This window comes from Madurella fahalii (assembly GCF_045866475.1).
Source record: "Madurella fahalii IFM 68171 DNA, scaffold_2, whole genome shotgun sequence".
Taxonomy (NCBI): Eukaryota; Fungi; Ascomycota; class Sordariomycetes; order Sordariales; genus Madurella; species Madurella fahalii.
The window spans coordinates 846,493-873,586 of NW_027263972.1; the positions used below are offsets into that span (position 1 = coordinate 846,493).

At 57.0% G+C, this 27,094-nt stretch overlaps 12 protein-coding genes across 12 annotated transcripts; 8 read left to right on the forward strand and 4 right to left on the reverse strand.

Moving 5' to 3' along the window:
• Positions 1-1,980: 1,980 nt before the first annotated feature.
• MFIFM68171_02983 (3-oxoacyl-[acyl-carrier-protein] reductase) lies at positions 1,981-2,845 on the reverse strand (the record flags this gene model as incomplete). Its single annotated transcript, XM_071058405.1, has 2 exons — positions 1,981-2,710; positions 2,784-2,845. 2 exons carry the CDS (start codon positions 2,843-2,845, stop codon positions 1,981-1,983), a joined length of 792 nt encoding a protein of 263 aa, XP_070914506.1.
• Positions 2,846-3,455: 610 nt separating this feature from the next.
• On the forward strand, positions 3,456-4,301 carry MFIFM68171_02984 (Acetyltransferase; the record flags this gene model as incomplete). Its single annotated transcript, XM_071058406.1, has 1 exon — positions 3,456-4,301. One exon carries the CDS (start codon positions 3,456-3,458, stop codon positions 4,299-4,301), a length of 846 nt encoding a protein of 281 aa, XP_070914507.1.
• Positions 4,302-4,688: 387 nt separating this feature from the next.
• On the reverse strand, positions 4,689-5,614 carry RPS5 (40S ribosomal protein uS7; the record flags this gene model as incomplete). The annotated part of the gene is made up of 4 exons (XM_071058407.1): positions 4,689-5,006; positions 5,064-5,247; positions 5,363-5,408; positions 5,524-5,614. 4 exons carry the CDS (start codon positions 5,612-5,614, stop codon positions 4,689-4,691), a joined length of 639 nt encoding a protein of 212 aa, XP_070914508.1.
• Positions 5,615-5,899: 285 nt separating this feature from the next.
• On the forward strand, positions 5,900-6,342 carry RPS25 (40S ribosomal protein eS25; the record flags this gene model as incomplete). Its single annotated transcript, XM_071058408.1, has 3 exons — positions 5,900-5,957; positions 6,047-6,256; positions 6,317-6,342. 3 exons carry the CDS (start codon positions 5,900-5,902, stop codon positions 6,340-6,342), a joined length of 294 nt encoding a protein of 97 aa, XP_070914509.1.
• A 1,524-nt stretch (positions 6,343-7,866) lies between these two features.
• PET9 (ADP/ATP carrier protein) lies at positions 7,867-9,390 on the forward strand (the record flags this gene model as incomplete). Its single annotated transcript, XM_071058409.1, has 5 exons — positions 7,867-7,908; positions 8,146-8,167; positions 8,299-8,375; positions 8,523-8,768; positions 8,827-9,390. 5 exons carry the CDS (start codon positions 7,867-7,869, stop codon positions 9,388-9,390), a joined length of 951 nt encoding a protein of 316 aa, XP_070914510.1.
• Positions 9,391-10,042: 652 nt separating this feature from the next.
• MFIFM68171_02988 (Centromere protein X) lies at positions 10,043-10,706 on the forward strand (the record flags this gene model as incomplete). The annotated part of the gene is made up of 2 exons (XM_071058410.1): positions 10,043-10,561; positions 10,659-10,706. The coding sequence occupies 2 exons, from the start codon at positions 10,043-10,045 to the stop codon at positions 10,704-10,706; spliced, it is 567 nt and encodes a 188-aa protein (XP_070914511.1).
• Positions 10,707-13,033: 2,327 nt separating this feature from the next.
• MFIFM68171_02989 (Cupredoxin) lies at positions 13,034-13,746 on the forward strand (the record flags this gene model as incomplete). Its single annotated transcript, XM_071058411.1, has 2 exons — positions 13,034-13,416; positions 13,491-13,746. 2 exons carry the CDS (start codon positions 13,034-13,036, stop codon positions 13,744-13,746), a joined length of 639 nt encoding a protein of 212 aa, XP_070914512.1.
• Positions 13,747-14,162: 416 nt separating this feature from the next.
• On the reverse strand, positions 14,163-15,113 carry MFIFM68171_02990 (uncharacterized protein; the record flags this gene model as incomplete). Its single annotated transcript, XM_071058412.1, has 2 exons — positions 14,163-14,669; positions 14,772-15,113. The coding sequence occupies 2 exons, from the start codon at positions 15,111-15,113 to the stop codon at positions 14,163-14,165; spliced, it is 849 nt and encodes a 282-aa protein (XP_070914513.1).
• A 711-nt stretch (positions 15,114-15,824) lies between these two features.
• MFIFM68171_02991 (uncharacterized protein) lies at positions 15,825-17,989 on the forward strand (the record flags this gene model as incomplete). The annotated part of the gene is made up of 2 exons (XM_071058413.1): positions 15,825-16,196; positions 16,256-17,989. The coding sequence occupies 2 exons, from the start codon at positions 15,825-15,827 to the stop codon at positions 17,987-17,989; spliced, it is 2,106 nt and encodes a 701-aa protein (XP_070914514.1).
• Positions 17,990-18,965: 976 nt separating this feature from the next.
• Positions 18,966-20,172, reverse strand: MFIFM68171_02992 (uncharacterized protein; the record flags this gene model as incomplete). The annotated part of the gene is made up of 3 exons (XM_071058414.1): positions 18,966-19,063; positions 19,144-19,622; positions 19,688-20,172. 3 exons carry the CDS (start codon positions 20,170-20,172, stop codon positions 18,966-18,968), a joined length of 1,062 nt encoding a protein of 353 aa, XP_070914515.1.
• A 1,672-nt stretch (positions 20,173-21,844) lies between these two features.
• MFIFM68171_02993 (uncharacterized protein) lies at positions 21,845-23,570 on the forward strand (the record flags this gene model as incomplete). Its single annotated transcript, XM_071058415.1, has 3 exons — positions 21,845-22,031; positions 22,143-22,352; positions 22,414-23,570. The coding sequence occupies 3 exons, from the start codon at positions 21,845-21,847 to the stop codon at positions 23,568-23,570; spliced, it is 1,554 nt and encodes a 517-aa protein (XP_070914516.1).
• A 904-nt stretch (positions 23,571-24,474) lies between these two features.
• Positions 24,475-26,334, forward strand: TUB1_2 (alpha-tubulin; the record flags this gene model as incomplete). Its single annotated transcript, XM_071058416.1, has 7 exons — positions 24,475-24,499; positions 24,652-24,692; positions 24,799-24,825; positions 24,885-24,960; positions 25,031-25,561; positions 25,630-26,053; positions 26,109-26,334. 7 exons carry the CDS (start codon positions 24,475-24,477, stop codon positions 26,332-26,334), a joined length of 1,350 nt encoding a protein of 449 aa, XP_070914517.1.
• Between the last annotated feature and the right edge of the window lie 760 nt (positions 26,335-27,094).

Genomic DNA, 27,094 nt, shown 5'->3' on the forward strand with positions numbered 1-27,094 from the left:
GAAATAATAATAATGATACAGTATAGAGCAGTAGGTATTGGAATAGTGTAAAAACACACATTACACCCACATACCCACCAAAACAAGGGGGAGGGCAAAGGTGGCCATATGTCAGGCAGATAAGATAAACAAAATAGGCCAGGCAACGCCCATAACAAATTGGGTTCTACAGCCTAGACAGGGTCAAAACAATATACGCAGGTAAGGGAGAATACTTTTCACGCAAAGAACGCTCGTCAATTGTGCTTGCAACCAGTGTCGAAAAGAGTGTTAAATTGATTGTCCTGTCTAACGAGCAATGGCCAGAGCGGCCCTACTTAGGTTGTAAAAGAGAAATGGGCCCTCGGCGAGTTCTAGCCCCCGGGGCAGCATCCCAGTAAGTATGGCCCTTTGATCAGAAGGACCCTGTCCTCTGTACACCGTTCTCCCCAACTCAATATATGTGTGCAATTTAAATTAAGCAAGGAAGCATAACGATGGAGAAGAGTCTTGACACCGACCGACGAGATTGTGGACACACTTAAGCGTCCACACTACGAGACGATTATCAAGAGAAGCCTTTGTCAGATCTTACCTATTTGGGGATCTCATCACCCGCCTCACTGGCGTTAACGACGGTGCCGAACAGAACGAACGGGCCAAACCGGGCCTAGCAAGTGTCAATCTCGGCGATTATACCGTCGGTAATACCATCCATCCCATCGCAGGCCGAGAAGGCGGCGGAGGTGATCGTGTTAACGTCGCATCCATATGGATAGGCTTCTAATATGTTCATGAACTGTTGCGGCCACTGGACCTACGGGAAGAATTCTGTCCAGCGAATGGCAGGGTGCCGGCTGCTAATCCGTCGTGCGCTAACGGAGAACTCTGGATCTCTGCCGTAGAACTCTTGATGAGTGATTTTGTAGACAAGTACCTGCCCTCGCCGTCAGCAAGGGGTGGCCCCCAACAGTCCAGATAAGGACCGCCCAGCCTGCAGCACTCACTTCGTCGTTCAATGACACAGACGCCAGGTGTTGGAGGAGATGTGCGTTCACGTGCCCCAAAACCAATAAGACTCAGTAGAAGCATCAGACGCACTGTCAAGCCTTGCGTCCGTTGTAATAGTGGCACAGCCGTCGGCGAGGACTCCGCACGTGGCATTATAGGGGAGGGAAAAGCGGCCAACGACCCACCCACAACCGCCAACAGCTTGGAATTGATTATTCCAGTTGTTGACGGGCAGCTACGCTTTGATGAGGACGTTGTTGTTTCTTATCCAAGGTGAGTGGAAGAGACTGTGACATTACAGAATGTGGCATTCGTAAGCTGCGTTGACGGTTGGTGTATCAATTAATTACACCTTGGGAACCAATATCCTGTAGTTTGTCACAAGAGCGGCATCGACGGAAAGAACCTCGGCACAAAACACTGATGGGGCACCGAATGTTGCCGGCGAACAAGCCTCGAGCACAAGATGGGAATTGTATAGGCGGCGCGCTCCGTGGGGAGCGGGAGGAGAGTTGATCATCAAGTGGAATTCAAGCCGAAAGTGAGAGGAGACGCAGTCTAACAAGAGCAGGCCATATGTATTTATCAATCCATCCATTGCGCCGAGGTGCTAGTCGACTCAAGTGGTGTTTAGCAAACGACTACTCCCGCGAGGGAGCTCACCTATCCTCGAGCCTAGCCTTGGCTGACCCAACCCGTATGTAAGGTACGTAGGGCCTTCAACATGGTAGATATCGAGCGCCACAGCCGTATGCATGATGTTCCCATTCTTCGCCTACTGCATCCGCGGATTGACCTTGTTGCTAACAACGTTAGTGGTAGATCCGTTTTGCAGGAATCGGGCAGAGAATAACAACGGGTACTGGAATGAATGGTCTCTCGGGAGTAATGGACGAAAACGCTCGAGGCAACACATCAGCAAGCCGTCAACGCCGAAACTCCAGTACTCGGCAAGAATCTCTTGGTGGCAGATTTACAACTGTTCCCAATTCATTTCAGCCCGCCGCTCAGCAACACACTCTGCCCGGTTAGGTAGCCGGTCTGGCAGAACATCAGCACCACATTGGCCACTTCGCGCGGAGTACCCAGTCTGCCGACGGGGATGTTTCGCACATCACCCGGCGTGCCCTCGACCGACTTCTCGTCCGGGATCATGCCTGTCTCCCCAATCATAGCCGGAGCGACGTCATTTACCGTGACGCCGTCCTTGGCGTGCTTCGTTGCAAGACTCCTCATCAGTCCCTGCAGACCCGCCTTGCTTGCGGCATAATGGCAACCGACGACTCCGCCGCCATGCGCCGCAAGCGACGACACAAAGATGATTCGGCCCCATCCCTGAGATGCCATGTACGGGATGCTCAGCTTGGACAGGATGAAAGCGGCGCGCAGGTTGACCCTGATGGTGTAGTCGAACTCGTCGACCGAGATGTCGGTAATGTTGGGGATTCGCTTGCCGTAGCCCGCGTTGGACACCAGGATGTCCGGGCCGTCCTTTCCATGCAGCTCCTTGATGCTCTTGAAGAGCCGGTGCATGTCGTCGGCAGACCCGACATCGACCTTGTGGGTCGAGATGACGGGGTTCTGAGCTTCGGGATCCTGGTTGTTGCGCAGCGCCCACAGCTCCTCTTCGAGAGCCAGAATCTTATCCTCGCTGCTGGAGTAGGTGAGGGCGAGGTTGACATTCTGCAGCCACAGCGCTCTCGCACAGGCCGCGCCGATACTGCATTCGATGTGACGCCATGTCAGTAACACTTGTTCGTCTTAATCTTAGTCTCAGGTGGGAGGTCCAATACCCTCCGGAAGCACCGGTGATCAGGGCGAGCTTGCCCTCGATGGTGTTGTCAACAGCAGACATTTTATTGCCATACGCGAGAACGGCAGATGCGATGTATCGGCAAGACCTGGGATGAACGCCGGGTCTTGTCAGTCAAGAGGTACTGTACGGTACCGGGTACGTGACCCCGCGCGGAACCATCCCCGCGACCCCACCAACGCTGTCCGATGTCCCGCCATTGCCTTGCCACGCCGCGCCCATGCCCTGGACCTACAGTGCCCGAACCGACCGGGAGACACGGAGCCGACGGAATATATCGTAGGTAAGCGGCGACACGGACGAGTTGGTGGCACTTTCTTTCGTTACATCCCACCACTACCAGCAACTGCTTCTCTTGCCGTTCATTTCGAGAAAGGGACACGTCGTCGCCTCAATCTTTACGTATATCACTCAAACCAAGTCCCATCACATTTTTAATCTGTCAGTGGAGACCGGCGCGGAATCCACCCAAAGGCCGAAGTTTGATGCCATCGCCTACCTTCAAACACCAAAGGAGATACTGTTAACCCCAGTCCAACTTACTGTTTTCCCCTCCACTGTGCGAGCCAGCCCAGTTTAGAACCAATACTCAGAAGCAAACAACAAGACAGTACAGGAAAGGAAAATCCAGGGAAAGAAAGGAAAAAAAAACATGGGCACCCCATTCATCGCCCACCTAGAACCAACTCCGCTCCCCTGGGACCGGACCCTGCCGTCCCACGAGCAGACGGACCCGTCGATCCCGCGGACCTTCCTCGACGCCATGGCGGTCCGGCAGCAGGTCTTCGTCGGGGAGCAAGGGGTGCCGCTGGAGAACGAGTTCGACGCGGACGACCACCGGTCGTGCCACTGGGTCATCTACGCGTCGGTCAACCAGACTGTGCAGGCGGCGGTGACGGACCCGGCGACCGGGGCGGTGGTGCAGCCGCGCAAGAGCTCGACGACGTCGCTGCCCATCGGCACGGTGCGCCTGGTGCCCTTCCCGCACCCGCCGCACCCGGCCGACGGCGCCGAGTACGTGGACGGCCGCCTCGTCGGCCAGGCCGGCGACGGCAAACCTCCCTCCGCCCCCGCCCGCAGGCCCAAGGAGGACGGCCCCTCCTTCATGCCGGACCGTCCGACCACCTACCACGACGGCCACGAGCCCTACGTCAAGCTCGGCCGCCTGGCCGTCATCCCCGAGTTCCGCGGGCGCGGCATCGGCCGCCAGCTCGTGGCCGCGGCCGTCTCCTGGATGCGGCAGAACCCCGAGTACTTCAACCCGAGCCCCCTCGTGAAGGGTTTCGAGCAGCTGGGCATGGAGTACAGAGACGGGAAGGTGCCCAAGTGGAACGGCCTGATTTGCGTCCACGCCCAAGAATCTGCTGTCCGGATGTGGGAGAAGTGCGGGTTCAAGGTGGACGAGGGGATGGGGAGATGGAAGGAGGAAGGGATCCCGCATGTAGGCATGTTTGTAAGGGTTGAGCCGGGGGAGAGTGAGCCAGCGAAACAGGACTAAGAAGGTCCCGACAGTATGCTGGCTGTGCTGGAAGAGAGATGGTTTTGCTTTGATCATAAGAGATATGTTCGATCAGAGGCGTTAAAGAGTATGCGATACCAGGCGGCCTCATCAGCGATAATTGCACTTGCACGACCGAAATAGAGCAGAAAAACAAAAAACCAAACTCCACGTTCCACGAGCATAGCACATTGCCGTATCCCAGGGCGTGCGTTCCTTGTCAGGAAATTCACGATTTGCTCCCTTTTTTGGCGAGAGCCCTATTTGTGCCTGTTTGACAAGAATGCCATGCATCCACCAGACCGTAACGCGCAAAAGCAGCCCTGCAAAACAAGCCGTAAAATCCGTCCCGCCCCGGTCCAAATGCCGTCCATCCAAAGCGACCCTTTACCGGTTGCTCTTGGCCACACGCTCCAACTCGTCCTTCTTCTTGATGGCGTACGAGTTGCTGCTGCCCTTGGCAGCGTTGATCAGCTCCTCAGCGAGGCACTCGGCGATCGACTTGACGTTGCGGAACGACGCCTCGCGGGCACCGGTTGTGAGGAGGGCGATAGCCTGGTTGACGCGGCGCAGGGGAGAGACATCGACGGCCTGTCTCCGGACAGTGCCGGCAGAGCCGATACGGGTGCTGTCTTCACGGGGGCCGCAGTTGACAATGGCGTCAACAGCGATCTGGATGGGGTTCTGGTCGGTCATGAGGTGGATCTGCGTTCAAGTCAGCCCGTTAATTCCGCCACGCAAGAAGCGGTTGTAATTTCTCACAATCTCGAAGGCGTGCGCAACAATGCGAACAGCCATCAGCTTCTTGCCGTTGTTGCGGCCGTGCATCATCAGAGAGTTGGTCAGGCGCTCAATGATGGGGCAGTTGGCCTTGCGGAACCGCTTGGCGGCATAGCGACCGGCCGAGTGAGGGATGTAGACCGGAGACCGAATTTGGATGTAGTCGCTGCAAAGGTACGCCCCGTTAGCCTCTTGTTCCACCGCAAGCAGCTCGCCCTCGAGTGAATATTCCCGACTCGAAATCGGTTCCTCGTGATCCTGGCGGAAAAGTGGCATCTTACGTCAACGAGATATCCCGGATCTCGACATCCTCGTAGCTCCAGCGGTCTGCAATTGGCGAATTGTCAGCATCGCATCTCAAAATTTGTCTTTGCCGCGATGCAGCGACGCAGCGATGCGCTGGTTTTGGTTTGAATTGCAGATTGTGCGGGCCGGGACGTACTGAAGAGCTTGATGCTTCCAACCTCAGCGAGAACCTCCTTGGGGAGGACCTCGTAGCTGCCAGAGGGCACTTCGACCTCGCCTTCAGACATGTTGTACGTTGGGCGACTGACTGCGAAACCTCGAGGTGGTGATGAAACTGAAGTTTGGCGTGGAGGGCGCAGGAAGGCGTGTGAGCTTGAGGGTCGTGAATTTTTTGGTGGCCCCGCAAGAGATGGTCTGGGCGGGAAACTGGCCACTCACAGCGCCGCATTTTATTAGGGCTCAGTTAACCTAAGCTACTGGGCAGCCGCGCCCTCTGTCAGAAAAATCTCCCCGCCTTTAGCAGCTCGACCACCGACTCAACCTTCATCAAACCACCAGAACAGACATCCAAAATGGCTCCCGCGGCATCTGGTGCTAAGAAGCAGAAGAAGAAGTGGTCCAAGGGAAAGGGTAAGCGGCTTTCCGCGCCGATGAATCTTTGACGGATTGCGACCGCGGGTGACGTTATGACAACGGCTAACTCCTGCACCACCGAACAGTCAAGGACAAGGCCCAGCACGCCGTCATCCTTGACAAGGCCACTTCCGACAAGCTCTACAAAGATGTCCAGTCCTACCGCCTCGTGACGATCGCCACCCTCGTCGACAGACTCAAGATCAACGGCTCCCTCGCCCGGCGGTGCCTGAAGGACTTGGAGGAGAAGGGACAGATCAAGCAGGTGGTGGGACACAGCAAGATGAAGATCTACAGTATGTTCAATAGCTCATGGCGATGAGTACGGAGCACCAGAACGCTGACACTAGACACAGCTCGTGCCGTTGGCGCTGCCGAGTAAACACCCACCACAAATCATCGACGGACCTGGCGGGAAAGATTGCGACTTTGTTGATGACGGTTCCTTGGGTTACGGTTTTATGGGAATGGCTACGTCTGGGAAATGGGAATCATTTTGCAGCTCGGTGTAGCATAGGGATCGGAAGTGCTCCAGATCCTTAGACTGGAATTGCATCAAGATACGAACAACGCCGCTCCGCCCTGCCAGGGCTGGAGGATGATCAACAGTCGACCGCGCCCGATTTGATGTTGTGATGGCCCATTGGTGCCGAGCGAATCGTCCCTACAAGGGGAAAGAGACGGAGCGTTTCTACATCCTGGTGGACAGAATTGATACCCATCGGTCATGTTAAATGTGCCAACTACGGATGACTTCCCCTTTGTTCCTTATGCCTCCTGACCTCGATTTAACGCGCTGTATCGCTTTGATCGAGGCTTAGCAAGCATAGCATGACGTCTGCTCTTCAAAAGATGTAAAGTCTAATCAAGAGATTCTCCCTCACTTAAGTCCGTCCCCGATGGAACATCGGGTCTCTGAGAAACTGTGAGCACCAGTACGGGCGGCTAGATCGCCGCGTTCACAGCTTCTGATTTCCTTTGGGAAATCTAAGTCGTCGGTTCCAGGCGATCACTTCCCTCGGTTGCTTTCTCTCGCCACTTGCCACATGCCAAGATCGGGTATCTGGAGGAAGAGAAGCATTGAATCTTGGGTCCCGCTTGTCGAAGGCCTTTGAAGATTCTTATCGCTGGCAATGAAGACAAAGTGGAGTCTCGCATGCCTGGACTTGCGATTGTGTCCTGGGAACGTAAAAAAGTTTTCCAGCTGGTCCAAAGAAAATCCCAATTGCGGCGATCCATTGGATGAATGTGGTGGTCGGAGCTTTTATTAGCCTCGTGGAACCTTTCAGCCGAGCGTCAACGCCGGCTGCCATCCGCGAAATTCCTGCCGAGATCTGACTCGGGTCCGGGATGAGGAGTTCAAGGGGTGCGGATTGCGGTAAACGTGGGCAGCCGTCCAAGGAACAGGTCAGAGTTGCTACCACGATCAAAGTACTGTAGAGTTGCGGTGACAGGTTGACAACTCACTGCCCCATGTGAGGCGAAAGGAATTCGTTGATGCAAGTCGAGATCCATCTTGGCGTGCCAAAAAAATAACTCCCATTCGGCCGTCTCTCTTCAGATTGCGAAAGACCGGGGCCCTCGGGCTTAACCGGCACCACACAATCCTTAGCGCCACCGGCAAGGCTGCAAATGGCCCAGGGCGCCCAGCGGTTGCCGTGGTTGGGTGCTGGTGGTCCGTGCACTTAGCGCGGCAGGGGCACCGGAAAGATTCGCACCTCAAAAGCTGGTCTCTTCCAGGGCCGGTGCGAATTTTTTTCCCTCTCCCCCCAAACTCCAGTCTCGCAGAATTTATTTCTCGCGACTTCCCCCATCACCTCCATCCTCCGGACTCTCTTAGCAGAGCTTGGTCTTCTCCTCTCCACTCCTTCTTTTCTTTTCAGAGTCCCTTTGAGCACAAATCACAATGTCGGCCAAGGACCAGAAGCCCACCGTTCTGGGCATGCCGGTAAGTCGTCGCGATCCCGCTGTAATTCGCTCGTTCCATCCAAGCCGGCCGGTTGTCGCCTCTCCGCGCGCCATTCCGCTCGCAGTCTCCAATTGGCGTCGTTGCCTCGAGTCAATCGGTCGTGCGATCACTGGATAGGCGCCGGGACCTTCGGGAGGGCACAGCGGCTTTGGTTATGATCAACAATGTGTTTGCGTTATCGCTTCGGAATAAGTTTGCTAACATCATCTGGTACAGCCCTTCCTGGCGGATTTCTTGAGTACGTGGAATATCTGGCAGTCGGCGGGAGCATATTTTCGGCTTTCCGGGTGTATCGGGAAGCCGAGCAAATAGCCCCCTGCGCCGCAGTTGGTTCAATACCGGGACAGGTTGCTGACATTCGGGTTGCAGTGGGTGGTGTCTCTGCTGCCGTCTCGAAGACTGCCGCCGCTCCCATTGAGCGTATCAAGCTACTCGTCCAGAACCAGGTACGTCTACTGCCCGGAGCATGCTTTTAGCGCCAGCCAGAAACCGCAAAAGTGATGACGCGCCGATTATGGCCCGTGTCACGTGTGAGCGATGTCAAACAGATGCGGCGCTCTCGTCAATTGATCAGTTGGCTGACAACCGCATAGGATGAAATGATCAAGGCTGGCCGTCTCGACCGCCGCTACACTGGTATCGTCGACTGCTTCCGCCGCACCACCGCCGATGAGGGTGTCATGGCCCTGTGGCGTGGCAACACCGCCAACGTCATCCGTTACTTCCCTACCCAGGCCCTGAACTTTGCCTTCCGTGACAAGTTCAAGGCGATGTTCGGCTACAAGAAGGACCGGGACGGCTACTGGAAGTGGATGGCTGGTAACCTGGCCTCCGGTGGTGTAAGTCTCGAGACGGATCTTCCTTTTTAATCCTTTTGATGTCTAACCCTTGGTTTAGGCTGCTGGTGCCACGTCGCTCCTCTTCGTCTACTCGCTCGACTACGCCCGTACCCGTCTCGCCAACGACGCCAAGTCCGCCAAGAAGGGTGGCGAGCGCCAGTTCAACGGCCTCATCGATGTCTACCGCAAGACTCTGGCCTCTGATGGTATTGCTGGCCTGTACCGTGGTTTCGGTCCCTCTGTCGCCGGTATCGTCGTCTACCGTGGTCTCTACTTCGGCATGTACGACTCGATCAAGCCTGTCGTCCTCACCGGTACCCTCGCCAACAACTTCCTTGCCTCGTTCTTGCTCGGCTGGTGCGTTACCACTGGTGCTGGTATCGCTTCTTACCCGCTTGACACCGTCCGTCGTCGCATGATGATGACGTCTGGCGAGGCCGTCAAGTACAAGAGCTCGTTCGATGCCTTCCAGCAGATCGTTGCCAAGGAGGGTGTCAAGTCTCTCTTCAAGGGTGCTGGTGCCAACATTCTCCGTGGTGTTGCTGGCGCTGGTGTGCTCTCGATCTACGACCAGCTCCAGGTCCTGCTCTTCGGCAAGGCCTTCAAGGGCGGCTCCGGCTAAATTCGCTTAGCCACTGTACAAAATCCACAGTGACGAAGGAGTTCGGGGGTTAATCACGGTTGAGCAGCTGGCTATTCCGCGGGGTCGAGGGGCTGATAGCTGTGTGGGGAGGGTTGGCCCATCGTGGTAGCGATTTGCTGGACGTTGGGTATGCGGGGCACAAAAACTGGGCATGTCTGGCGTTACTGGGACGCGGATGGGCCGGTCACCCGTTGTAATTTATACGAGCCACTCCCGGGATCTCGCTTGGGGTCGCCTTTGCTTCTCCTGGCCGTTTCCTTTTTGTTGCATGCGACTCATAGATCCCTTTGCCCATAGTTCTGGTCAATCCAACGGGAGTGATTTCCTTTAGACTACAATTGTGTTACGTACTCCGCATGATGAGTAGGGTTTAAATAGACGGGGTCCAGCCGAGATGAAATTGAATCTTGTGATTGTGTTTTCGGGTTGTGGAGGTGAGAGCTAGCGTTACGTAAGTATTTTAATCCAGTCGCGTCGGGCCGCGTCTTTGGAACTTGTCTAGACTCCCGTCCCTGCGCCAAACGCCAATCTGTGCCTGCTTTGGCAATCCGAGTTTCCGACATTTCCCATTCTCACTACAACCAACCGAAGTTGACTCCGCATCGGGATTCTCCAACTTTCTTCCAAAACCATGCCCCCAAAGCAATCTGCAGCTCGCGGCCGTGGCCGGCCTGTAACCAGCAAAACCCCATCTGCCGCCAACTCAAAAAGTGCATCTACTGCTGATGGCAAACGTGGCGGCCCCTCCAATGCTGCCACAGCTGTTGGAAGGAAGGACAAACCCGCACAGTCCCGAGGGAAGCAGCGGCAACAGGTACAGCAGGATGACGATGATGAGGCTGGGCGCGAGGTTGTAGATCTGGCTGGTCATGATGATGATGATGATGATGATGATGATGACGCATTAGGGGGGGAGATGGACGTTGAGGACGAAGATGCGGATGAGGGAGCGGAAGAGGAGGAAGAGGAAGAGAGGCAGACGATCCCGCCGGAACTGTTGACGAGGATTTTGCACGAGTTCTTTGAGAGGGAGGAGACCAGGATCACGCGCGATGCTAATGCTGCTGTTGCGAGCTACGTGGATGTCTTTGTGAGGGAGGCGATTGCGAGGGCGGCGGTGGAGAGGGGACGGGAGGGGGGGTTTTTGGAGGTGAGTCTTTTTTTTTTTTTTTTCTTCTTCTTCTTATGTTTCCCCTTTCCAGGAGTACCGGGCGAGGAGCGTGATAGGGTTGACTGACTTTGGGCAGGTTGAGGACCTGGAAAAGATTGCGCCGCAGTTGTTGATGGATTTGTGAAGGTGGGGAGAAAGGGAGCTCCTGGCAACGATGATGGCAGCTTGTCCCGTGGCTCATGTGGCTTCCATCCTGCGGTGGGGTTTTGTCCCATATCTATTCCGGCTTCACCGCGAGGCCCGCCTCCGTGCTCGTCAGTTCTGGCAAGGTAACCCCCGAGCAGGCCAGTCAGGCGGGAGATCTCCCGGAAATCCCTCCACGGAAGCAAGCACTCGTTGAGCCTGCAGGTCAGCGGCTATTTGCGATTATATGCGTGCCTACAATGCGGGCACCCCAGATGGGCGCGCTGCTACCGGGCAACCGGGCGATCCCTTCACTCGGGGCGCGGGTCGAGACACCAACCGGAGGATTATGCAGGGACTCTGTGCTCGGCAAACGCGTTTCTGTCTCTGCAGCGATCTTCCCGAGTTGAGGTCCGATGGCAAGGCCGAGCAGATCCGTACCAGGCATTTTGGTTCGATGTCTTGGCTGGTTGGCGGACATTTTGCAGGATAAAACGGGCTACTAGTAGAGTCGCGCAGGACCGTGGCCTTTTGGGAGGCCTGATCTACGTTCGTCCCGACCTACAGACCTTTTCCGGCCAGAGAAAAAAGTTGTGTGTCACAAGCGGCAAAGTAGGAAATCTTTTGAGCCGGCCGTCCATTGATATCTACTCATGTCCCACTCAGAGTCTGCTGGATCATAGCTTCCCGTGGCATGAGACGAAATCACTTAGGAGAATACATTAAGTCTCTAGCTGAGACTATGATACCAGCCAAGGGGCCGCCTGGATATGAAAAACTGTTCTGCTAGAAACATCGAAACTAAATTGTTTGGAAACGTGCGGAGATGGTGTCGGCCCCGTCCACAACTTCTGATAGTTGCACCACGCGCAAGCCTGTGTGGGTCTTGGCAAGGATCTGGGCGTCTGTGGTGTTTTGGCCGGGCAGGCCAATGAAAAAGCAACCTTCAGCAGAGCAGAAAACTTGTATCCACGTTTCGAAGCCTGCACAACGTCGAAATGTTTCGAACATTAGATTGTCGAAGCAAACTTCCCTTGTCGACGTCGCGGCCTCTGCACTCCGCAGGGAGCGCCTCCGGATCTAGGAGACGAGGTAACCCAGCGCGACACAAGAGGCTCCGCTGAGAGAAAGGTAAAAAGGTAAGCAATGTCCAGGAAGCGCCGGGGTTCTTTGCGCTCAAAAGCGTTGTCGGTTAACCGAAGCGCTCGGTGGCTCTGAAACCCGGGAGCGTTTGACATGCGTCACAGCTTGTGGCAGAAGTCAGTGCCCAGCCCCCTGTCACCCTGCACGGCTAGGCCCAACCCCTGTCCAGCAGCCACATCTCCCGCAGCCGCGCGACCTGCAACAGCAAACCTTATTTCGGCTCCAGCTTCGTCCGGTTGGAGCCCGCCCACCCATCCACCCATTCCCCGCGGGGCGAAGGCGGCATGCGCTTCTTGCCCTGGCCGCGGCCGTCTCCAGGTTCGCCATGATTACAGCCGCTGATGGCTTGCCAGTTGGCCTTTGAGAAGACCGGACGGGGAAGCCTCGTAGGCGGCCGGCCCACCGTGAAGGGTCGTTGCGAGCGAGCATGGGACGAGCACAGTTTATTTTTTGCTTCTCTCCGATCGGGTAGGTCGACAACATTGGGCAAGTTGCCCAGCCCCACGGATGGTAGTGCCATCCGAGCGGCTACGGGAAGGCGACTGCGCAGGATCCGCCTTTGCCGAATGGGAAACGATAGTGAGCAGGGCCCTTGGGAATATCTCAGAGCAGTCCGTCCCGTCGCCCCAACGCCACGTCTCGCCGCTGCGCCGAGTCAGTAGCCAGACCCCTCGCAGCGACGCTTACACACCAGAAGTTTTCGTCGGCGTCGTTTCTTCCATCGTAATCTCGTCTTCTGATTTGTTGAGATGCAGCTTTGGCGGCCGAGGTATCGAATAGTTCTGCGCAAAACGTCTCGTCGTTTCAAGACCCTCGCTGCTAACCCTGGCCCCTGCAACACCCCCCTCCCCCGTCCTCACGTCTCGACATGGTCGCCATGTACCATCGGACGATCCTTCACTTTCCGGATGGCGCTCGGAAACTTGTATAATTCATGCCGTGTCCCAGGTCTTCGAGCCCATCCCCCTTCCCTCTTCATTCAGTTGATAGGCATCAGTTGGGGTGTCTGCATTTCCATTTTCTCTTTCTCTTCCTTCGCCGTCGTCCGTTCTTAATCTTCGACCAGGCTAGTCCTGTCTCTATTGCATAGCGCCAGTCGCTCTTGATATCTTCAGTCACTCCTTCGACGAGCCGGACACTCACTATTATTTTCTGTCTCTATAAACACATCGCAAACACATCAAAATGCAGCTCTCGACACTCGTCTTCGCCGCTCTCGCGGGCGTGGCATCCGCCCAAAGAACGTGGGTCGTCTCAGTCGCCCGGGATGCCTCCCTCACTTTCTCGCCCAACAGGATCTCGGCGCAGCCGGGCGAGTTCGTGCAGTTCCAGTTCCTCGCGGGCAACCACACCGTCACACAGTCGACCTTTGATAGGCCGTGCCAGCCCATTGCCATGAACAGCAACGTGACGGGCTTCCACTCTGGTTTCCTCCCCGTGGCCGCCAGCGCCGCCATGGGCATGATCCCGACCTACACCATCCAAATCAACAGCACCAACCCCCTGTGGGTCTACTGCGCCCAAGGCCGGCACTGCGGGGACGGCATGGTGATGGTTATCAACGAGCCGTAAGATGCCCCCCTGTCCGACATTTCCCTTGTACGTCAGGCTGGACCCAGCTAACATATCTTTTTGCCAATAGTGCCAACAACACCGAACGCACGCTAGAAAGATACAGGGAGCTGGCTGCCCAGGCCCAGACCGTCCTACCTGGCGGCACTCCGGGCTCGGGTGGCCAGACGGGCTCCACCGACAACCCGAACACCACGGGCGGCTCGAACAACCCGACCTCCACCAGCGGTGGGAACGGCCCGAGTCAGACCGCTGCTGCCGGTATGCTCGCTGCTCCTGGCACTGTTGCGCTTCTCGCGGTTGCCGGCGCGGCATTGCTTCTCTAAGTGGATGAGAATCGGGTTGGTTTCCACGGATGTTGTGTATATGACGGAATCTTTAATACTAGTGGTGAGATGATTTCAGTTCGGGGTTGAGCAGGATCAGGGTTGCTCCCCCTTAGATGACGGTGGGCTCAGTGATACCTTTTTCGGGGGGCTGTTTCAGTAAGTGCGCTTTATTCTCTTCTATTCGACGACGATGGTTGTACATGTCTCATGCCGGAGAGGGCGTGTGTTACATAGTATTGCATTAAAAATGTGAGCGCATGTGTTTACAGCGAGCTTGTTTGTCCGTTCAACCTTCTATTCCAGTTGTCCCCAGTGACAAAAAGATAAAAGCCGACACCCAGGAAGTTTTCAAGAGGTCAATAAAAAAAGAAAAGAAAAATAAAAAAATTTTTCAGGGAAATGCTCTCTCTATACTATTTCCCCTCCTTCCCGGGCACGCTCCTCACCTTCCGCTGCTTCGCCGCAGCATCGCACAGCCGCCGCACCGGCTCCGTCCCCGGCCACCCCTCGGGCCGCTTGACATAGCCCACAAAGTCGTACTTGTCGCTGTTCTTGAAGAAATTGACCCAGTGCAGCAGGCCCTCGTGGACCTTCCTCTCGGCCTCCTCCCTCTCCTGGGCCCTCATGCGCGCCAGCTCCTCCTTGCTCCAGTGCCGGTCCACGGCGGGATCGTCGAGCGGCATGAACATCTCCTCCACCCCGCGCATGTCGGGCGTCCGGTCCTCGGCGAAACAGCCCGTCACGTACGCCCTCGCCGCGTCGCACCCCGCGAAGTAGTGGTAGGAACCCCCCGGCCCGTAGGTGCGCGGGTTGGACGAGACGTCGTAGATTGTCCAGTTGATGGCGAGGTAGATTGGCTTGGTGGGGTCGGTGCCGTCGTAGGTGGCGAGTTCGGAGGGGGTGAGGTAGATAGGGGCACGCTGGTGGGCAGTTGTTGTTAGCTGACCGGGGTCGGATGTTGGTGGTGAGGGAGGGTCAAGGGGGGGGGGGGGGGGGGCGGAGGATAGGGGGAGGGAACGAACAAATTGCCTCTTCCACCAGTCGAGTTTCATGTACTTGGGCGGGTCTGACATGCCCCAGAAGAAGGTCTCGCCGCCGGAGGCGAGGTAACTCAGCCCGCACGAGGCAAGGAAAAGGAAGGTGAGGACGCGGAAGACGTCGAGGAGGAGGGTGCCGCGAGAGTATTCGTCGTCATCGTCGATTCGGTCCTTGGGGCCGACTCTTTTGGCTGTTCTTTTGGGGGGTTTCTGCTTCTGCTCTTCCTCAGATTCGGACTCAATTGGCTCGGATTCTGCGGAAGAGCTATCCTGGGTCGCCTTGGGCTCCGGCTTGCGGCGCCGGACTGACGCTTCTGAGCTGGCCATTCTGGGAATCAGCGGAATCAATGGTCACCGCGGTCGTGGGTGAGCGATGCAAGAAGAAGGAAAGACACGGTGATGTTGCCAGATGTCTTTGGGACAGTAGTTTAACCGGGGCATGCGAGGCTGAGGTGGGATGGAACACTTTCCCGTTGTTCCCCCCTGCCGGAGTCGAAAACCGCTCCGGCGCCGATTGGGCCGCGCGTTCCACTGCGCCAGGCAAGGCTGTGTGCCCCACTGTCCCGCGTATCTCGCTTCGCGTCGCCCATAGCAACTCTCATCCAGCTTACACAGCGGCCCCTGATTGGCCAGTGGAATTTCCATGGAGGAGTGGGTAAATATCAACGCTGCCAAATTAAACGCTTGCCGAACGAGCAGATCATTGACGTTGTTGCACGAACCACACCATTGCACAGCACGACAGAACCTGGAACATACACAGTAGAGACAGCAAAGCGTCGCACTTTGGCTGCGCGGCACATCTGACTACGATCAACATTACGGATAACGCGGCCTTTTCATTCCCAATTGCATTTTGGCCGTTACAACGTTCAGCGACCCTGCTCCATTTGTTGCCCGACCAGCCCTCATCGCTCGTCGCGCGCGAACGGATCAGCCGGCTCTGGCCAAAGACAACATAACCCGTTGTCGCCAGCGAGACCAGGGACATTGCATTGCATGCGGCCACTATCTCAATAACACCTAGCCAGCTCGACGATGTCGCTACCGTCGAGCCCCGCCGCCGGCGGCACCAGCACGCCACTTCAACCGCTGTCGCACAACGCGCAGCGCGAATCGTCGCTGTTTCCGACGCTTCAGCATCACCGCGGCATGGCCGTGCCCGACAACGCCGCTCCACGCGACAGCTCCGTCCACGAAAAGATCAACCAGTTCAACTCGCTCGCAATGCATTCCAAGCAGCTAGAGCGGAAGACAGCCGATGCCGCCCTCAAGCGCGCCATGCTCGGCCGCGAAGAGGCCGAGGCTGAAATGCGCCGGTATCGCGAAGAGGCCAGAATGCTGCGGAAGCAGGTCGAGGAGGGCAAGGATCGGGAGCGCCGAGTGGGCGAGAGGTTGGAGGCCGTCATGGTACGTTTGGTTTCAATCTCGCTAGGCACGATAGGACCGAGCTGACCAGCTAAACACAGGAGAACTATGGACGCGCCAAAGAGACACACGCCCACACCCAGCAACTGTGGGAGAAGGAGATTCGGCGTACGCGCAAGGAAACATTCAAGGCCCAAAGCGCACTCGTCAAACTACAGGAAGAGCTCAAGTCCTGCCGGGCAGCCCAAAAGGCTGCCGAGGAGGAGCTCCAGAGCGAGAGGGAGCGCAGCAAGGCACGGGAACAGGAGGCTTTCTCCGCGCAGTACAAACTTGTCGGGTTACAAGAGCAGCTCGACCAGGCGCTGGAACGGGTCAAGATGCTGGAACAGGAGCGCGACGCATTCAAGACGTTGGCCGAGAACCAACAAGATGTCAGGCGCATTTCCTCCGAGAGCAAGCACCCTTTGTACTCGTCCGAAATGGATGCGGAGGATGCGAGCCACTCGGAAGCACCCAGAAAACGCCAGCGCATGTCGGCCAGCGAACCCGATCTCGAAGCCATCACAATGATGTGGCAGTGGGAGAAGCACCGCGCGGATCGGGCGCTGGAGCAGGTCCATTTCCTCGAAGTGGAGTGCCAGCTGAAGGTCTGCCCGAGCGGCAAATCCTTGCGACGTGCCAGCGCGCGCCAGCCGTCGAGCCCGCGACGCAAGCGGCCGAGCCTCATTAGAATCGCGGATGCCGGTGACTCGATGATCCTTAGAGAGAGTCCGCGGGCGTCCCCGGAACCTACGGAATCGAGGTTCAAGCGATCCAAAACCGACCTTCTCAGAGAGGAGAAGGAACCACGACGGAGCACCATCTTCGTCCCTGCCGAAGGCATCTTCCGGACCGTATCACAGGCTGAGGCTGAGGCCGAGGCCGTGAAGTCGGCCTCAGCAGTGTCACCCAGCTTGCCGCCCACGCCGACCGACAGCGATCCCCATTTTCGCCGCACCCCGTCGGTCGATCCTCCAGACTTTGCCGTGCTCTCCAAAGAGCGCACATCCCTGCTATCCCTACTGGATGCACCGCACCGGCAATCCGGCCCATCACCGATCTTTAACATTCCCACAACTCCCGGTCCCGACCCAGCAGCAGCAGCGGCCGACGAACAAGAACTGGAACCCGAACCCGAGGCCGAGCAAGCAGAGCCCATCCAGACCACCATCCTCGCCCCACCCGAACTCCCCACCGCCCCCTTGACCGACCCTCTACCATCCCGCATCACCACACAAGATGAGAACATCCGCCCAGACTCGTCCGCCTACTCACGCCCCCACACATCCACGTCGCATTACTATCCCGCTACTGCTACTACTACCACCACAACAACAGTAACAACAACAAAAGTCCCGCTCCGCGAAGAGACCAACGACCCCAACCTCGCCCAGCGCCTCATGAAAATGCAGCGGACGCCGTCCCGCGGTGCCGCGGGAGACGCCGACGGCCCAAGCTTCGACATCAACAACCCGGCGCTGACGCCCACTATGACACGGGAGCAGGCGCTCGCGCAGATCAGGGAGCGCAGGGGCCGCGCGCGGAGTGCCGGGCGGGGCGCCGGCGCGAATCCCGGTGCGGCCCAGAGGGCGGTCAGTGGGATCAGGGCAGCAGCCCCTACCGCCGAGAGGAAGGTGACGATGACGGGGGGTGGGGAGCGCGAGAAGGAGAAGGAGAGGGGGAGGGAGAGGGAGAAGGAGAGGGAGGGCGGGAGACGGGAGGTCAGTGGGCCCCTCGGCAGAACGGCTGGGGCGGTGAGAGGCGTCAGCGTGAGTGCTCGGCGGGTGAGGACTTGAAGGCTGGTTGAGGTTAAGGTTGAGGCTGAGGTTGGGGTTGAGTTTTGTTTTGTCTAAGGTGTAGAGGGTTAGGTTGTTCGGTTTCGTTTGTTAAGTATTTCCTGGCCTTTTTTTTTTTTTTCTCTCTCTCCAAAGGTAGTCCGAGGGAGGGCTGTCTGGTTGAGTGCCAGAGCTGCATGACAAGGGTTGGTATCTGGTTGTTGGGGTATCGTGTTATCACTCCTGGGACTGGACAGAGCACTCGCACGGGCAGGCGTTGGCGGGAACTGGCTTTGCATTCAGGATTCCAGGGGATTGGGACTGGCGGGGCCTCTGTCTTATTTGTGTATTTTCAGTATCAATATCCGCATTGGACAGCGAGGCGTCGTTTTTCAATCGCAGGGCCAAGGCACGGTTCTTCACCCATCTCGCCGTCTGTTCCGCCCTATGAAGTGTTAATAAGCTTTAGTTCCAGTTGGGAAAGTAATTTCGGTCATTCGGTTGTTAAGGTTGTTTTGAAACCAACTTCAGAAGCATTGGACGAACCAACGAAACAATATCTGCTACAAAGACTTCTTCCCGTCCAGCACATGTTCTTCCTTCATGGCGGATCAATCCGCAGCTTCCTTCTCAGTCGCATATCTCCATTCGGATCCCCTCTCCGTTTCAGGTGCCTTTTTGCCCACCGCCAGCCTTTGACAAAAAAGAAGACCCGCTTTGATTTCCATCGCCTCCCTGGCTGTTACCAGTCACAGACGGTCTCCTCCCGGATGGCCTTCTCTTCGCCCTATTTGCGCGGTGTCGATCGACTTCCAGCTCTGCCTTTAGCTCCTCTTCTGCAGCTGTTCTTAAGCTCGGGGCCAGTATGTAACCGTCTTCCAGGGTCTCGATGGGTTCTGAGTCCGGAGACAAGAGACAAAAGGCCGGCCAAACAACAACAGTGCGCATTAGGTCATCAGATGGGTCGGCCCGTGATTGTCCACCCGATGATGTAGATTTAGATGCACTCGGGCCGACCGTGACACCATTCGGGCATGACCTGGGAGTTGTTGCCGGGGCAGACGGGAGATCGAAAGGCAGAGGACTCCACCCAACCTGATATTTCGACTCCAAATTGAGTCCCAGCTCCGCAACGATTCTCTCTTCGAACCGCTGTATCACTTTCCACTGCTTACATGCCGTGGCACAAGCGCTCTGCAGGTCGGACTTGAAACCGTGTCGTCTTGTTTCGGGAAGCAGCGGAGACAATCGGCTGTCGACTCCGTTCACGACGTCTTCGATGCAAGCCTTCTCAACTGAGTCGTTTCCATTCCGGGTTCTTTCGGCAACAGACAGAAGAAGAGACCGAAAAAATGATTCTTGTTCGGGGTTCTTTTTGGCAAGTGTGCTAATGATGCGGTTGAGGTCCTTAGCATCCTTCAGCAGGTAGGTTGGCTGGAACATGTGTTCGCGTAACTCGTTTCCCAGGACACGCAGGAAGAGGGCCACTCGCATCTGCTTCGCGAGTGCCGTGTTTGACGAAAGCAGCGGTATGCCGAAATTATTCAGCTCTGAACGCTGGTCTGATGTTAAAGCAACACTGGGTATATCGACTGCAAAATGCGTATCGGCTACTTTACGAGCTGATGAGTAGATGGCGCGTAATGCCCGGCTTCTATTCCCCATTGTGTTAGATAGGACTAGTCAGCGATTGCAGGCTTGTTACCAAGCAAGACTCACATAGCTTCGTCGGTTGACTTCAGAGGGACAGAAAAACTGTCTATCTTCTGCAGCCTGCCCTCTTTCTCACGCAACTGTTTCTGGAATTCTTCTTCCTGCTTTTCCAAGTCGGTTTGGAGTCTCTCCACTTGCTCTTCTATATCTGTGGCGGTCTTTTTCGACGTGGCCAAGCTCTCCGCTAGCTTCTGCTTTTCCTTAGTGACCTTCTCCAATGCGGCTTCCTTATTTTTGAGCTCGTTCTGCAGTTTAGCTTCCCTGGCTTTGAATTCCCCGTCTTTCGACTTGAGCTCATCGCAAGTACGACTGAGATTGAAAGTAGTACCACGATTTGCAGCGTCGAGGTCTTGAAGCTGTTGCTTGAGACGCTCATTCTCCTGGGCGAGGGCTGTAAAGCGCTGGACCGAAGGCTGTTTCGTCAGGGCCATGAGCAGATTCACAACATCGGCCGCGTCAGTCGCGGCCTCGTCGACGGCTTGAGGTGACATTGCAGGGGAAATCAGGCAAAGGAGCAAGAACGGGTCTGTGACGGACGCCTGGGTGAGGATTGATGTGAAGCAGACCCTGGATGAAACTTGAGGGAAAAGGGAACACACTGGAGCAATCAACCCCAAGGCAGAGCCCGGTCTTTTCACTGTTTACATGTCGTTAACTCCCCTCCCTCCATCATGCAGGCCAAGCCAGTTCTCCCTCTCGATAACACGACTTTTACTTCCCACAATGGCCTTGTGCTTCGGGCGGCCAGGCAGAAGGCCGGCGGGCGACAGCATTGTCCAGTGGGATTAAGCGCGCTTGGCCTCAGTGCAGCAGTTGGCCAACAACGCCACGGCCGAGCGGCAGTCGAATCGACCATTCGGACGCAAGGTTGGCTACGGGCGTGCTACCCTGCCGCGGCCTCCATACGGACGGCTGATTGACTGAATGCCGTGCTGCGCCAGTAGGGTGCAAGAGGCATCCTCCATGTCTAATGCAAGCGGCGTTTTGACTCACATCTGCTGCCAATCAGACAGCGCAACGTTTCTGGGTGGGCAGTCTGTTCCGGTCTGTCGGGACCAACAACGGGCGGCAAGGTGCAATCTGCTGCATTTTGAGCCTTGCACACCTTCTGGGTAGGTAATTTTGGTGCTTGGGCGTTCTCGAGGCACTGCAATGCCAGGGCTCGATGACTCTGTCTAACATCTAATGGTTGGCATAGGGCATCCGGACGACATGTGACACGTCAAATGATGTGCATGGCAGATGGGACGCTCGATGCTGCGATGGTGATGTGATCGGAGGCGTACAATGCACTTTTCCCGCAACTAAGCGGTTTACTCCACCTTTTTCTTCAGCCATTAAACTGAGACTGCCTGGGTAATTCTTGTCATGCTACTCGCTGCCGCACCCTACCGTGGCATGGACCTTACACCATCCACCTACAGCCTGGTCTCTGTGCGCGGTCTGCGCGGTCTGTAGGCCTCCGCTGCCCACTTTCCGGACGCTTCTCCCGTCTACACAAGTAAGGGCACGGTTAGTTCGGTGATTAGAATTCTCGTTTCCATCACGTTTTGGAATGGCGAGGGACCAGAGCTCGAATCTTGGACCCCGCAACAGCCTCGCCTTCATTTCTGGCCTTGGGCAGTAGAGTGCGACGATTTCTCCGCGGTGGAACCAACCGAGAGCTGAGACTGTGGGCATGGAGAGTACGAGCAGCGACAAGCTCGATCTCACAATTATAGGGGTCTCCGAAGCAGATAATTGATCTCTAAGATCGCCGAGATACCGGTGGAGTGGAAACCCGTCGAGTGCCGTGCTGACGGCGGGACGCTTCCTCGGAAACTGACCGAAGATGTGGCTCGAGCGCCGGCGGAGAGAATGCCACAGCACGAGCCACAAAATGCCACCAGCTGCGGGATCAAATGCAACCCTGTCGCCCATCGTGAGAAACGGGCTGCTGTCACGGCTTGCGAGTCCCCTTTGCTGACATTCCCGACTCTGATGTTCTGCCTGACGATGACGGCTTTGCCCTGTGTAACGACCGGTGGACTTGGCATCCGATGGTGACTGTTGGTTGGGATTTGTGAGACAGCACTGCAGGCAGTTTTATCCATCATGAATCCGGCGCCAATTCGGCCGCGCAACGCTCATTGATCGAAGCTGAAAGCTCACCAAAAGGCGAACATGGCCAACCCGGGAGGCGAACACAAACCCCATTCGGCACAGACGGGTCTGCAGCACCAGCCTTTCGGTTCCAATTCGGCCGAACTTGTTAGTCGCATTCCTAAAATCCTCCCGCATGAGCGGGTCTTTCCCATACAAATCGGCTCGGAGCTGTTCAAGCTCTCCGGCGCATCAATTTCGTCTGATGGTGTGTGGGCCCCTCTCACTCCGGTCTGGTGCCGTGTCGCTCGTATCCCGGCTATAGATCTTTCCATCCGCGTCAACGATGGGATTTGGCTCACTGACAGACGCCCCGCAGCACCTTCGTACTTCTCCCAATACTTCAAGTGCCAGATCAGCCAGGCCGAGGAAAATGGAGAGGACATCTCGTTGGCCATCCGGACACTCTATATCGACCGGGACCCGGTGACCTTCAAAGACATCTCGTTACACCTCCAGGGGTATCATGTAAAACCCCGAGACTCGACGCACTTTGTGCGCCTGTTTGCCGACGCACAGTTCTACAGCCGTGAGTGCCCCTCTTGGTACTACTATTTTACAAGCATCCCATTCTAACATTCTTCTTCCAGTCCCCAAATTAATGTCGCAGCTCTACGAAGAATCCATCTTCACCACTATCGGCCAGCGCCAATTCCAGATTCCGCGCGAGCTGTTCACCGATCCGGGCAACTCGCCCAACTTCTTCTCCCTCGGCTTCGCCGTCTTCTTCTCAGGCCCGGACGAGCTCTTCCCCGGTCTGGACCGGGAAGGCCTTCTGCGCCCGCCGTCTATCGTCCCCTCCTCGGTGCCCGGCCGCAGCGCCGACATCTTCGCCGAGCTCCTGCACTTCCTGCGCGGCTATCCGGTCGAGATCCGCAGCGAAACGCACCGCGCCGAGCTGCTCCGCGACTGCCGCTATTTCAACTTCAAGGGCCTCGAGCAGCGGCTCATCCCGCACTCCATCTCGTTCAACCTCGCCCGCCGGAGGGAGGAGATCGTCATCCGCCTCAAGGACATCCTGAAGAGCGGCATCACTGTCGCCAACGAGCCGACGGGCGTGGACCCGCTCGCGGGGTGGGTCAACTACGCGCGGCCGTTTGTCGACGACCGGGCGTTCGAGCTGGTGCTGGAGATTGGCGACGAGAGCACCCGGCTGCACTTCTCGGGCCTGGGCCCGAGCCACGGGTACGCGCGGGCCGAGTTCTTTGGCGAGACGCGGATCCGCGTCGCCAAGATGTTCGAGGTCGTCGCCACCAAGCTGAACCTGCCGCCCACCACGCAGCCGCTGGGCCTGCTCATGGCCAAGGGCGGCGCCAGCAGCCAGCCCGCCACCCCCGGCAACACCCCGCTCAGCGACGACCTAGTGAAGGTGGTCATGGACCCCGAGGCGAGCGTGACGCTGGACGGGAAGCCGTGGGCCCCGCCCGCCGACGAGGAGCCGCTGGGCGCCATGTCGGTCTCGGCGCCGTCCTCGGCCGGAGGGCTGGAGTCGTCGTCGTCGCCGATGGTGGGCGCCGCCCAGCTGTCGGTCCCCGGGCCCGGGTCCGCTTCGAGAAAGCGGAGGCGGCTGGACGCGCTGGGCGGCGCGATGGACGAGTGGATCGTGCGAACGGGCCAGTGGCGGTTGAGGATTCAGGGGTCCAAGAACGGCAAGGCGGCCGTCGAGTGTTGTTTGGTGGCGGTCAAGCTGGATGCGTTCAGCTCGGAGCAGGCGAGGAATGCGCAGAGGGCGTTTCTGGCCGGGTAAGCCAGTCTCGGTCTGGCTGGCCGGTTTCTATGAGGGGACATGGTGGGAATGCTCTTGTTGGGAATATAAGTTCAATGTCATGTGATGTATATAGGCGCACTGTGTTTGTATGTGTGGCAATCAATGTTTATATATTCACATTCTATTTGATGCTGATGTACAAAAATCTGTTACGTAGGTAACTTAGATTTCTTGGACGGGCTGATCACTTGCAAAGCCTGAGCTGCTGCTGCTGAAGTGTGCTGTGATAGTGAGGTGCAAACCGCGAGCTCCCACCCTTCAGTTCTGGGCCTGGACAGTGGCACCATGTCGATCATTCCGAAAGCCGGTCGGCAACGAAATTATGGGCCCAGCACATTGAGATTGGCCGATCACTCCCAGCCAAGTCATGGTCCCCCCTTTTTCTTCTCCAGAGGTGTGATTTGACTCTGGTCGGTTTACTCCCTTCCTGCGCATCCCCTGGAACCCCTTATTGCAGCGGGAGAGGCGAGTGAGACAGCTCTCGGGAATGTCTTTCTCTGCAGGCTCAAAACTGTGAACTGCAGCCGCCAACACACCCTGCCAGTTGGTGACTTGAAGGGTCCCAGTGCTTTGGTAAGCAAAGGACGTTAATGCGCCGCACGGACCATTATGTGACACGAGCACGGCGCCAGCTGCACGACTGGCTGAGAAATCGCGGTCAAGTGAAAGCGCGCTTTCCTGAATCGGGAACGCTACCGTCAACAATCAAATTTCCCCACTACAGTTAACCCAAGCCTGACCCGGGGACCTCCAGGCTTCTGCTTAAACCTCAATTTTCCACTCTCCGACAGTTTGCAAGTCGTCCTTTGGGCCTTGAGTTGCCGTTTGATTTACGCATTCTATCCATTATTGACTTGCACATAATCCCGACCTCGCTACCAAGATGCGTGAGATTATCAGCCTGAACGGTATGTCGAGCACCGTCTAGCTTGAATTTTTTTTCTCGAGTGTTGGCACGGCCTCACCGCATCGGTTGACGTCCGGCGCTTCGACGCAAACCAGCGGCTCGGCACACGACTCTAGACTTTTGCCACCGTTATACTGACTTTTCTGTGTCTAGTCGGCCAGGCCGGTTGCCAAATCGCCAATTCCTGCTGGGAGGTATGCTTGTTTCGTCGCAGCCGTTCGGTTTGTTCGGCGGCGGGGGAGGGGGGGGGCGCCCTGCCCGCATCATCGTCTATTGCTCGCGATGCTGACCGTACCTTAGCTTTACTGCCTCGAGCACGGAATCCAGGTATGTGCTTCCCCGGACTTATTGTTCTGAGGTCTGCTACTGACTTATTGCATCTTTAGCCCGACGGTTTCCTCACTGAGGAGCGCAAGGCCGCTGATCCGGATCAGGGCTTCAGCACCTTCTTCTCTGAGACTGGTAGGCGTCATCCCCCTCCGAGCAAGCTGTTGGCCATGGACGAGCACGCTAATCATCTGGGCACGTACAGGCAACGGCAAATATGTTCCGCGGACGATCTACTGTGATCTCGAGCCTAATGTCGTCGACGAGGTCCGCACGGGTGCCTACCGCGGCCTTTTCCATCCCGAGCACATGATCACCGGCAAGGAGGATGCCTCCAACAACTACGCCCGTGGCCACTATACGGTCGGCAAGGAGCTGATCGATCAGGTCCTGGACAAGGTGCGCCGGGTTGCCGACAACTGCAGTGGTCTCCAGGGCTTCCTGGTCTTCCACTCGTTTGGCGGCGGCACGGGCTCCGGCTTCGGTGCTCTGCTCATGGAGCGCCTCTCGGTAGATTACGGCAAGAAGAGCAAGCTTGAGTTCTGCGTCTACCCCGCTCCTCAGACTGCCACCTCGGTCGTCGAGCCGTACAACTCGATCCTGACGACCCACACCACCCTTGAGCACGCTGACTGCTCCTTCATGGTCGACAACGAGGCCATCTACGACATTTGCCGCCGCAACCTGGGCCTTGAGCGCCCCAACTACGAGAACCTCAACCGCCTGATTGCTCAGGGTAAGGACTATAGCGCTTTCTGTTTGTCTCTGCATGATGGCTGACGGCTGACGGCTGACGCGTCCCAGTGGTCTCTTCTATCACGGCGTCGCTCCGCTTCGACGGCTCTCTCAACGTCGATCTTAACGAGTTCCAGACCAACTTGGTCCCCTACCCGCGTATCCACTTCCCTCTGGTCGCTTATGCACCCGTCATCTCGGCTGCCAAGGCTGCCCACGAGGCCAACTCGGTCCAGGAGATGACCATGTCCTGCTTCGAGCCCAACAACCAGATGGTCAAGTGCGACCCCCGCCACGGCAAGTACATGGCTACATGCCTTCTGTACCGCGGAGATGTCGTTCCCAACGACGCCCACGCCGCCGTCGCCACGCTCAAGACCAAGCGGACCATCCAGTTCGTCGACTGGTGCCCCACTGGCTTCAAGCTCGGTATCTGCTACCAGCCTCCCCACCAGGTGCCCAACGGCGACTTGGCCAAGGTTAACCGTGCTGTGTAAGTTCTCGCTCGACTCTGTGCTATTTTCGGCTCATCGCTAACCGGATGCCAGCTGCATGCTTTCCAACACCACGGCCATTGCCGAGGCCTGGTCGGCGCTGTCGTCCAAGTTCGACCTCATGTACTCGAAGCGCGCTTTCGTGCACTGGTACGTTGGCGAGGGTATGGAGGAGGGTGAGTTCTCCGAGGCACGCGAGGATCTTGCGGCTCTGGAGCGCGACTACGAGGAGGTTGCGGCGGACTCGATGGAAGGTGAGGAGATCGAGGCTGAGTACTAGACCAGCAACGTGTTTAAGGCTGGTGAGAGTGGTGGCATATTACTGTGGGACCCAATCACGCAGGATTTTCTGTTAACCCCCCCCCCTTCTACCCGCGACCTGACTGAGCTCTACGATAATGGGTATTCTTCCTTGGCAAACGCGGGCCCGTGATTTTGTTTGTTAGACGGAAAAGTGATAGTCAACTTTTAATAACAGCATGCAGCTGGGAGGCGTATTGCTGGCTACGTTTACGACCGCCCCGGTGATGCCGGGCTTGGGGGTGTGGGTGTGGGTGTGGGTGTGCGTGTGTGTGTGTGTGTGTGCGTGTGTGTGCGCGCTTGGCTTTGGCTGCCGTGGCGAACTTGAAGCGTTGATCTTACGAGACCATCATTGCCTAGCTCTGCGAACAGTCTGGAGAGCTCGTCCATGAGTACCAATTATGCCGCTCGGAGTATTTTGGTGCTGTGAGTCGCTGCAGTCGCAGTTGGCTGCGGTCTCTGCACTTCTTGCACGGCGAGCTTGGTTGGGCTCCTGGCGCCCAATCAGCGGGCGGGTTGGCGCCAAGTGCTGCGATGAACCAAAAGAACCCACAGTGCGGGCTTTCCCGCAAGCTGTTTGGCCTCTTCGAAGCCCAAGGGAGCTAACGAGTCGCAATCCCAGCCTCACAACCCGGAACGTTTGCCAGACGGATGCGCCGTCGCTAATTCTCCCCACTCCGATGCGAATGCCACACGACGCTTGCATGACTGTCTTTCCCTCAGCGCCTCCTCCTGGTACT